We start from the raw sequence: 12068 nt of genomic DNA on the forward strand, positions 1-12068 counted from the left end.
CTGCATGTAAAGAAATCAAAGGTTATACGTGGTGGAGATAGTCTCAGGTGCATCTATTTCAGTGCAACCGGTCTCAGATGTAGAGATCGCCACAAAAGGTGCACCAGATGCAGTAAATAAGTCCTCTGGATGTACAGGAAAGACTGGTTGCTGGCTGGGAGATCGCTTCGCTCAGCATTTCCGCTCCGTCCACAGCGACCTCCCAGTGGCCAAACACTTCAATTCTGGGTCACATGTCTGTCCATGGCCTAATATTCTGTCCCACCTGGACAACATCTTGTTTTCCATCTGGGCCCCCTCCTGCCAGATGGCATGAACAATGACTTCCATTAAACCTGCTGCCTTTTCTTCCCCCTCCCCCATTTCCTGTCCTTCCAGTTCTTTCACCTACACAGCCCCGCATTTCCAACCCCCCACCCCCTCACTGATGCTGTCCCCTCCCTCCCTTCTCCACCTTGCATCTCCTGACCTGCCTCCCCCCTTCCCCCTCCCACTCTTTTATTCTGATGCTCACCTGCATTTTCTTATACTTTGATGAAGGGCTCAAGCCTGAAACGTCAGTTATGTTTCTCTGCCTTTGCTACATAAAGGGCACGGTTTGACCTGCTGAGTTTCTCCAGCGTTGTGTGTTTTTACTTCAACAGAATTCCACAGAATTCTGTGTTTCACCCCCAAGTTGTGATAGTAGGTGATTTTAACATTCCACATTAATGTTAATACTATAAAAGTGCTAGATGGATTAGAGTTTGTCAAATGTGTTCAGGAGACTTTCTGATGTAAGGTGCCAAACAGAGAATATCGGATCTCTGACTGGGGAATGGGACAAGGAACACCTTGGATCGAATGATCATAATTCCATTACTTTCATGTGATCTCGGAGCAGAAGTAGGCCCATTGAGTCTGTTCTGCCATTCTATCATGAGCTGATCCATCCCCCTACTTAGCCCCACTCCCTGGTTTTCTCCCCATTAACGTTGATGCCCTGACTAATCAATACACCCAACAAACTCGCTTCCACAGCCACCAGTGGCAACAAGTTCCACAGACTCACAACCCTCTACTAAAGAATTTTTTTCCGCATCTCTGTTTTAAATTGACGCCATTTTACCCCGAAATTGTGCCCTCTTGTCCGAGACTCCCTGCCATGGGAAACAACTTTGCCACATCAACTCCATTCAGGGCTTTCAGCATTAAAAATGCCTCTATGAGGCCCCCCTCATTCTTATGAACTCCAAGTAGAGACTAAGAGCTGACAAACATTCCTTATGTGCTAAATAACCCTTTCATTGCTAGCATAATTCTTCTAAATCTTCTCTGAACCCTCTCCAATCCCAGCATGTCTTTTCTCAAATAAGGTGCCCAAAACTGCACACAGTGCTCTGATGAGGACCCACCAGTGCACTCTAGAACAGACTATAGATATTAATCAATCTATTCCTCTTGCTTTCTTCTTGTGTAACAATACACTGTGAACATCAGTGTAATATAGTATAGCATTTACAAAAATTATCTCAAATCTGTACCTTTCTGACAGGCTTGGATATTTATAATCTGCAGATAGATTGGGAAAGAACCAAGGCAGGTCCAACTGGTTGATTAAAGCATGTTTATCATTGCCTAGCAGAAATTAATTTAAATGAGTGCAGGATGGGCGATGATCCAGAGGTCTTTGCACGTTATTTAATGACTATTCTGTCAGACACAAAGCAGTTCACAGAGTCACAGGGAGGTAAGGCACAGAGGCCCTTTAGACCTGTATCCATGCCAACTGCTGACCATCAAACACACATTTTTATTCTATCCTAACCCATTTTATTCTTAACTAATCTTCCTCCAGCTAAATTCTACCTCTCATCCGCAGTCAGGGAAATTTAAAAGTGGGCAACTAACCTAACTGCATGAGGAGACGATTGAACCGAGATGCTGAAGCTGTGAGGTAGAAGCTCTAATCTTTGTGCCACTGTACTGCCGTGGATGAACTATACATTGCAGGAATTTAATGAGGTCTTAATAATTGACTATAATTATTATTAAAATTTAAAAGAACAGGAAAATAAATGGCAAATAATACACCATGTATCAATGATTACTGTATATGTTGGCATATGAGAGGACTCTGTACAATACAAACCCCTGAATTTCCACCTAAAATGTAGGTTTTCAGCGAGACTCGCTATACAAGGTGACCTCAAATGTAAATACATTTAATAGACTAATTCACAATATTTTAAAAGTATATTACCTATTAAAGGTTTAAATTTTATTAGCATATTTTGAAATAAACCACTGTTGGCTCCTTTAACATGCTATTTAATGTCTGTACAGAGCTGACGGCAGTCAGACTGGGCAGAGAGACCCCGAGGGGGAGGGCTGAGTCTTTGCTACTAAAGATTTGCATTTTATACTTGGCGATTCCTGGTTTTGGGGTGACATTTTTAAAGTTCAACGACTGTCTTATATGCTGGCATTTGCACTAATTATCAGTGCTCCTGGGTGCAATATACAGCAAATGCAGTCAGTTTCTACCTTGACAGTGTTGTAGCAGGACTTGTAAGTTCCGTTCATGTTCCTTCTGCTGGAGAGTGAGGCGACGATCTGTTTCGAGTTGCTGACGTTCCAGAGCTGCCTCCAGCCAGTAAATTAGTTTCTGCTGCTCCTCTGCTCGCATCTCCAACTCCATGAACGACAGCTGCATCTTGCGCTCCTCCTCTCGGAGTGTTACCACCTACAGGTACAAGAGGACACTGGTCCAGAATGCGCTGCAAACACAGTCTGAAAACCACTCCATCCACCTCACCAATATGCTGCAAAAAAAGTGCAATGCAGCTCGAGAAGAGAGCTGAAATCTACTGGAAATAAGACATTAAAACACAAGGACAAATGGATTAGTGTAGATGAGCTATATCTGTGCTGTGTGCTTCAGTGAATTTAAGGCTGGGTCTGACAGAGACCAAAATGATAGATACAGTAAAGACTTCTCTGATCCCCCTCTCATATACACTCCTTTACGAAACACTGAAAAAGAGTTCTGCTTAAGGGAAAATACAAACCCTCTTCCGGGGTATCGTACAAATGCATGTAATAGTCAATACTCTGTCAAAGATGAACCCCTTATTTTTCACTCGGAAATAGGGTATTTTCCATATATCACGTGTAAAAGACAACCTCTCTATTTTTAGTGCTAGCCGTCTGCCCATCTGAACTCCCAACTCCTCGAATGACGCAGGTACTTACTGCGGTCAAAAGTAGTATGCACTTAATAGTCAACCCCCTAAATTTTACTGTAATAATTGGTCGACAAAATTCGCCTATTACACACATATAAATAATGCTGAAAGTTAGCTATTACCTTATCAAAATACTTGCATAGCAGTGCTCTGGTTTCAGATGCTGAGAGGTAGCTTAACTTTGCCATTAGGTTCATCTCGCACTGAGACAGCAGGCTGGCAGATGCACGTAGCACCCTTTGCCGACGTGTGATTGTCTCATTCTTGTACTCAATGGCAGCATCAAGGGCCTCAATAGCTTCATCCAGCTGGAAAAGTATTCTTTCCTCCTGCAGACCAACAATCAAAATACACTGAACATAAACCCAATTCTGCAAATGATGGAAACCTGAAATAAAAATGTCAACACAGTGTAGACCAGACAGTCAGTGGAGAGAGCGATTAATTAAAACTAAAATATAGACGAGCAGAACGATAACAGGTCCTTTCGGCCTATGAGCCCTGTGCTGCCCATTTACATTCAAATGTACATTTTGAAGGGTGTGAGAAAACTGGAGCCCCCAGAGAAAGCCCACACAGTCTTGGGGAGAAAGTGCAAACTTCTTACAGACAGCGCGGTCCCGATCGCCGATGCTGTAACAGCGTTGTGCTAACCACGTCGTTAACAGAATCCCTGTTTTTTTTTCCAACAACATAGAATGTTAATTGATCCAAAATGGAATCTTGCCAGGAACATTTTCCAGGTATCTTAATCTTTTGATAAGCCTTCATCAGGGATATTGCATTTAATGGTGAACATCCCATTTTAGTGAGAATCCCAAGCTCTTTTTAGGATTTCTGGTCTGTGCAAGGGACTTCAGAAGACTGACAAACTGGTTGTTGGCTTCAACTTGACAATATTTATTGGGAATTGGACAGAGGACTTCAGTCCTAACTAATTTCATTAAAATCAGGAGAAAGTTACTAGCAGCAGAAAACAATTTTAAATTTAAAAATACAGCGTGATAACAGGCCCTTCCGACCCATGAGCCTGCCCTCTCCAATTACACCTAATTGATCTACAAAAGGTAGGCTTTTGAAGGGTGGGAGGAAACCCACGCAGAGGGTGAAGTACATCTTCTTACAGACAGCGCTGGATTCAAACCCGGGTTTTCTGGTGCTGTAACGGTGTTGCACTAACCACTAAGCTAACTTTGCCATCCTCTAAAGTGATTGACCAAAAAAAGTGAAATGATAAACTTTTCGACACAAGTGATTAATAATGCATAGATCTGAACAATGGAGGTTGATTTAAACTAATTTTCAAATAGATATTTTTATAGAAGGCTGCATTTCCTGCCGATGAAAGTTTGAATTTAACGTGACTATTTAAATTAAAAACAGATTCAATTAATTAGTTCTTCCAAAGAAATTTTAAAGTGTGCATTGGCTCCCCCAAATGACTTTAACTGGTAAGTGCAGCGAATTATTTGAGTGAGTTCACACAATGGGGCAGAGCACCTTGACAGCACTCATTCAAAAGAGTTCATTCAAAGGGTATCCAATCGTGGTTGCCAAGTGTATGATTTTTTTTAATTACTTAATTTTACAGATCTTAATTTGATGGATATCAGCGGAAGAAGTTTTTAAGTAAAATTATTTAAACCGTATATTTTTAAACTTTGAATCATTTGTCAAGTATTCTAATCTTTAGAGAGATTCAAAAGGAGTTCAAAGGTCTTTGAACAGCCAGATCCATAGCCTGAGACCCAGTCACTGCTTGGAGACATTTGGACCCATGGCATCACCATGAATATCAGCCCCCACCTTGCCAGCTTTTTACTGAGAGTGTCCTGTCTGGCTGCACCATTGTCAGGGTACAGTAGCTGCAAAGCATCAGACCAGAAGTCAATACAGATCATAAAAATGGCTGAGAAGATCACTGGGGTCTCCCTTTCCTCTACTAAAGACAATTACCAGGACCACTTAAGAACAGCTCAAAGAGATATAAAAGACCCTTTATATCCAGCACACTGAACCTTTGACCCACTACCAACAAGAAGGTGGTACAGGAGCATCAAAATCAGGACGCCAGGCTGGGAAATAGCTTCTTCCTGCAGGCTGTGAGTTTGAAAAACAGTACCCTGTAACTGAGGTTTTATATCAGAGTGGCCTTCTCCTATGCAGGTTTCTTACCCGGGCTGGAGGGGCCTGCCTCCCCTCCTAGGTCGGTCCATACTGCCCGGACCGGGGCCGAGGCCGCCGCAGCCATGAAAGACCCCAACAACGAAGACGCTGTTTACATCCGGTACCACACGGATGGCAGTCTCTTCAATCTGAGGCGCCTGCAAGCTCACACCAAGACACAAGAGAAACTTGTCCGTGAACTACTCTTTGCAGACGATGCCGCTTTAGTTGCCCATTCAGAGCCAGCTCTTCAGCGCTTGACGTCCTGCTTTGCGGAAACTGCCAAAATGTTTGGCCTGGAAGTCAGCCTGAAGAAAACTGAGGTCCTCCATCAGCCAGCTCCCCACCATGACTACCAGCCCCCCCACATCTCCATCGGGCACACAAAACTCAAAACGGTCAACCAGTTTACCTATCTCGGCTGCACCATTTCATCAGATGCAAGGATCGACAATGAGATAGACAACAGACTCGCCAAGGCAAATAGCGCCTTTGGAAGACTACACAAAAGAGTCTGGAAAAACAACCAACTGAAAAACCTCACAAAGATAAGCGTATACAGAGCCGTTGTCATACCCACACTCCTGTTCGGCTCCGAATCATGGGTCCTCTACCGGCACCACCTACGGCTCCTAGAACGCTTCCACCAGCGTTGTCTCCGCTCCATCCTCAACATCCATTGGAGCGCTTTCATCCCTAACGTCGAAGTACTCGAGATGGCAGAGGTCGACAGCATCGAGTCCACGCTGCTGAAGATCCAGCTGCGCTGGATGGGTCACATCTCCAGAATGGAGGACCATCGCCTTCCCAAGATCGTGTTATATGGCGAGCTCTCCACTGGCCACCGTGACAGAGGTGCACCAAAGAAAAGGTACAAGGACTGCCTAAAGAAATCTCTTGGTGCCTGCCACATTGACCACCGCCAGTGGGCTGATAACGCCTCAAACCGTGCATCTTGGCGCCTCACAGTTTGGCGGGCAGCAACCTCCTTTGAAGAAGACCGCAGAGCCCACCTCACTGACAAAAGGCAAAGGAGGAAAAACCCAACACCCAACCCCAACCAACCAATTTTCCCCTGCAACCGTGTCTGCCTGTCCCGCATCGGACTTGTCAGCCACAAACGAGCCTGCAGCTGACGTGGACTTTTTACCCCCTCCATAAATCTTCGTCCGCGAAGCCAAGCCAAAGACCCTGTAACCGAGTAAATCATCTCAAAATTATGTCTTTATGTAGATACAGTAAACCCCTGGCATCCGGCACCCAAAGGGAGGATTGGCGGATGCTGCACAAGTGAATTTTCTGATTCACTTTCCGCTTGAGATTGCATGTTGCATGATTGGCAAACTAACGACGAGGTTCACCAATTTTAAATCTGGATTTTTTTATCCATTTATTTTCTGCTATTGTGTTTGCCAGTTGCTTGAATTCCAGATAATGGGGGTTTTTATGTGCTGCGTATTGGGAGCCTGCAGCTGACATGGACATTTACCCCCTCCATAAATCTTCGTCCGCGAAGCCAAGCCAAAGAAGAAGATTGGGTGCACCATGATCCAGAGACACGGTGTTTTGACTGATTGTACATGTATAGTCAAGTTGAACTTAACAGTGAGTAAGTCTCGACATCAGCAAACTCATGAATGCCAAGAGCTCTGTGCACTCAACTGAAAAACAAAATGGCTCCAAGGATAGCACATTCACCTCGCATAGTGTGACCATTATTCTAATCCACTGGTAATTCAGTCAGAAAATAGAGTGTGATGCAGACATGTCTCACCTCTGCAGATAGCAGGTTCCCCATCCGCAACTTCTCCTCTAGTTCTGTGCGCTGTTTCATCATCTGATCCTTCTCATGCCGCAGGTTGGAGATCTCCCCACGGATTTGCTGTTGGTTATCAGCACTGCCTTTACGCAACTGCCCGTTCTTCTCAGACAGCTCCTTTTCCAGAGATTCAATGTGGCTTGACACTCTCACAATGTCATTGGTCAGAGCCTAAAGATAGGGGTAAACAAATTGTCAAACACAATGGGAGTCAAATGTACATTTTGAAGGGTGTGAGTAGAAACAAAGGCTGTTTTATATATTATAATTTGTGTTCAAAACTAAACATATTTTGCAATGTCAGTCTGCGCTTCCTTTAAATGTGCTGTATCCCCCAGGGTGGGGTGAGGGAGGGGGGAGGGTGTATGGATCCCAGTGAGAATAGCTACTCTGGATTCGCATGATAAAAACAGAAAATACTGGAAAATCACAGCGGATCAGGCTGAAGGGACCCAGATCTGAAACATTAACTGTTTCACACCACAGTTGCTGCCAGACAGAGATCAGTGCAGCACTGCATGGGACCTTCAGCCCATGATGTTGTGCCAACCCTTACAGCCTCCCTTACAGTCCACAACCTTCCATTCTTCTTGCATCCATGTGCCTATCTAAGAAACTTTTCAATGTCCCTATTGTACGAGCCTCCACCACCACCCTGGTAATGTATTCCAGGCATCCACCATTCTCTTGCATAAAAAACATACCTCTAACAACGCCCCTAAACTTTCCTCCACTCAAATTAAACAAACATCCTCTTTGCTGCTCTGGGGAAAATGGTGCTGGCTGTCCACCCTATCTAGTTAAGAAGGTCTATGGGATGCTGGGCTTCATTAATAGGGGGATTGAGTTCAGGAGTAGAGATGTTGCAACTCTACAAATCTCTGGTTGGACTACACTTGAAACCCTGGGTTCAGTTCTAGTTACCTCATTATAGAAAGGGTGTGGAAGTTGTGGAGAGAGTATAGAAGAGATTTGCCATGATGTTACCTCGATTGGAAAACAAGTCTGATGAGGTAAGGTTAGCAGAGCTGGGACTTTTCTCTTTGGAATGTAGAAGGATGAGAGGAGACAATAGAGGTCTACAAGATTCTGAGAGGAATAGATAGGGTGGACAGCCACCACCTGTTTCCCAGGGCAGGATCAGCAAAAACCAGAGAACATAGGTACAAAGTTAAAGGACGGAAGTTTAGGGGAGACACAAAGAGTTGTGGGTGCCTGGAATGCCTTGCCAGGGGTGACCATCGCCTTCCCAAGATCGTGTTATATGGCGAGCTCTCCACTGGCCACCGAGTCAGAGGTGCACCAAAGAAGAGGTACAAGGACTGCCTTAAAGAAAGCTCTTGGTGCCTGCCACATTGACCACCGCCAGTGGGCTGATATCGCCTCAAACCATGCATCTTGGCGCCTCACAGTTCAGCGGGCAGCAACCTCCTTTGAAGAAGACCGCAGAGCCCTCCTCACTGTCAAAAGACAAAGGAGGAAAAACCCAACACCCAACCCAAACCAACCAATTTTCGCTTGCAACCGCTGCAACCGTGTCTGCCTGTCCCGCATTGGACTTGTCAGCCACAAACGAGCCTGCAGCTAACGTGGACTTTACCCCTCCATAAATCTTCGTCCACGAAGCCAAGCCAAAGAAAAAAAAGAAAAGACACATGATGAAAGTAAAGTAAATGGTTATGGGGTAGGGTGGGTTTAGTACTTTTTAAAGGAATATATAGTTGTCATAACATCGAGGGCCAAAGGGCCTGCACTGTGCTGTAGTGTTCCATGCCTTATAATCCTATCTATTCCTATTAAATGACTTTTTATCCTCCATTACTCCAAAGAAAAAAGTCCTAGGTCACTCAACCTTTCCTTATAAGACAGGTTTTCTAATGCAGGTAGCATCATGGTAAACCTTTGCTGCACTCTCTCTACAACTTCCACATCCTTCCTACAATGAGGCGACCAGAACCAAAGACTTTTAAGTGTGGTCTAAACAGACTTCTATGGAGCTGTAACATTAGCTCACAGCTCTAGAACTCAATCCCCCGACTAATGAAGAACAGCACATATATTCCTTCTTAACTACCCCCTCAACTTGTACAGCAACTTTGGGGGGGGGTCTGTGGACTTGGACTTCGATTCCTCGGTTGCTCCACACTGCTAAGAATCTTGCCATCAACCACGTCCTCTGCCTTTATGTTCAATCTTCCAAAAGGCATCACTTCACACCTTTCATGATTGAACACTATCTGCCAGTTCCCCACACAACTCTGCATCATGTGCTAACCTTTGACACCCTTCTACACTACCCCCAACATCTCTAACCTTCTTGTCATCTGAAAATTTAATAATCCTCATCCAAGTCATTCTCAAGAATCAGAGGTCCAAGAACAGATCCCTGTAGAACATCAGGGATTATTGGTTTGTTTTATACAATAGACTATTTTCAGGCGGAATATACTCCATCAACTATCACCCTCTGCCTTCTGTGGGCAAGCCAATTCTGAATCCAAGCAGCCAAGTTTTGCTGGAACCCATGCCTCATGACTTTCTGGATGTGCCTACCCAGGGGCCTTGTCAAACCCTTTACTGAAATTCATATACACCGCATCCACAGTCCTACCTTCATCAATTTGTTTTGTCACCTCCTTAAAAAAAACTCAATTAGGTTTGTGAGACATGATTTGCTCCTCACAAAGCCAAGCTGACTATCAAAGAACATGCTTGTAAATGCCTGCAAATCCTGTCCCTAACAATCCTCTCCAATAGTTTGCCCACGACTCACTGATCTATAATTCCAAGATTCTAATTTATCTTTCTTAGTGAGTGTTTCCAGCATTTGGTTCTTTAAGCACACAAAATGGCTGGAGAAACTTAGCAGGTCCCGCAACATCCAAAGGAGACAAAGATATATCACTAACCTTTTGGGCCTGAGCCCCTTATTAAGGACCTAAATTTTGGTTATTTATCTTTGCTTCCAATGGATGGAACCTGCTGAGCTTCTCCAGCACTTTTGTGTGCTTGCTCCAACCAGACTTTCTTGTTTCCTTTTGCTATTCTAAATTCAGATTTGCTGCAACTGAAGGGTTTTCAAGTTTATCCCCACACCGCTGGTCTGGTAAAAAAAATTGCTGCAACCCCACTCTCCCTATGACTGGTATCTGACACTGTGGGGATTGATAGATGCTGGATAAGTGTATTTTCCGGTTGCTTGAGACTTACTCTTACAATGCCGAACTAATACACCTACATTAAGAATAAACAGCTTAAAATACAAAAATACTAGACTGTCCTTACACTGAACAAACACCACTTGCAAGAATATATAAATCTTAAAGCTTTTTACTTCATTTTCAGTCATTTTCTTTGAAAACATTTCACTGTCACTGCAATCTGCAGGTTCCTCCCCCTCCATGGAGCCGCCGAAAGACAAACAATATAGATAATTAACACCCTCCCCCCCCCACCACAGTTTACAGATGAAGCCTGACTGGGACAACTCTTAGTAAGCAGGGGTAACGGCAAACAGCAAACAGCTCTTCATCCTGGGTGATGCCAATGCACTTTCACACTTTTTTCAAACAGCTGGTATGAGCAAAGCATGAACAAGGCACTCCGCTGGATGAATATTTGCTCCCATCTTCACCAAAGCTTTGTGTTACTTCTGAGAACATTTACTTTTACAATTTTAAACTGAAATATTTTTTACCTATTATTTTATTTTCCTTGATTTTTTTTGCTGGTTGCTTGAATTCCAGATACCAGGGGCTTTACTGTCCTAAGAATCTCTGAGAGCAACTCCTGTTTGTTCCTAAATATACATCCTAAACTCAGCCTTATTCTTTCAGTCATTAGTAAAACACGAAAATCTGCAGATTGAAAGAAATAAGTAAAAACACGATGCTGGAGAAACTCAGCAGGTCAAACAGTGTCCTTTATCAAGCAAAGATAAAAATGCATAACAGACATTTCAGTCTTGAACCCTTCATCAAAGTTTGTACTTTAATCTTTGCTCGATAAAGGACACTGTTTGACCTGCTGAGACTCTCCAGCATTGGGTTTTTACTTTTTTTCTTTCAACCATTGAATTCTTGTTTATGAAACATTACAAGTCTAATCTGACTACATTTTAGCCTGATTACCTGACTGGATCGTAGCCGCTTGCTCTCCAGACCGCTCTTCTCTTGTAACAAGGCTTCTTTTTTCTCCACAATGGTCTCTCGTTTGTGCAGTTCCTCTTCCAGGTCATCAAGTGCCTTTCTTTGTTCTAGTACCTTCTCAATTTCCATGTCCAACCACCTTTTCTGCTCTTCAATTTTCTGCAAAATTATCAGTCAATATTCATGACAGAACAAGAACAAGCTCTTCTCTCACAAAGATATCAGGAAATCTTCGGTCCTTTTGCCAACCTTGCATAACGATGTTGGGAATAATATAAAAAGTGGTCGGATCATCGTCACCAACATAGTTCCTCAATCCCCATCCTAAAACATCACAAGATTCATGGTGAAAGAAAATGATCAGCTGTCCTCAGCCACAGGTGAATTTTTGCTGGATGGTGCATGCAAAGTGTATCAACATTATCTACAATGGTTTTAAGGATCACCTAGTGATGTGTTTGCAGAAAGAAAAATAATCGTGGCAGCCTCATGCCATACACAAGAACAAATGTAACTGCCCATCAATAATAATATATCCCAAAATCTCACACAGGAGTCTCTGCAGCTGCGGGAGCACTGAGACGAATCCACGGACACTCAGTGACTCTAAAGATTGCTTTCTTTCTCACTGTAAGGGGAGCAGGGCTTTACGAATGGTGACTCTTTGCCTTATGGCAGGCCAAAAGCAATTATGTTTAATATTATATG

At 43.6% G+C, this 12068-nt stretch overlaps 1 protein-coding gene across 12 annotated transcripts in view; it reads right to left on the minus strand.

Annotated features, from left to right (window-relative positions):
* kif7 (kinesin family member 7) overlaps positions 1-12068 on the minus strand; it is a 145101-nt gene that overhangs the window by 23514 nt on the left and 109519 nt on the right. For all 12 annotated transcript variants that reach the window (XM_069911885.1, XM_069911875.1, XM_069911874.1 and 9 more), the window contains 4 exons: positions 11343-11519; positions 7168-7383; positions 3350-3556; positions 2527-2725 (listed from right to left, as the gene is read on the minus strand). In XM_069911885.1, coding sequence (XP_069767986.1) covers positions 2527-2725; positions 3350-3556; positions 7168-7383; positions 11343-11519 — 799 coding nt within the window. The remainder of the gene's footprint in view (positions 1-2526; positions 2726-3349; positions 3557-7167; positions 7384-11342; positions 11520-12068) is intronic.

This window comes from Narcine bancroftii, chromosome 14, assembly GCF_036971445.1.
Source record: "Narcine bancroftii isolate sNarBan1 chromosome 14, sNarBan1.hap1, whole genome shotgun sequence".
Classification (NCBI taxonomy): domain Eukaryota; kingdom Metazoa; phylum Chordata; class Chondrichthyes; order Torpediniformes; family Narcinidae; genus Narcine; species Narcine bancroftii.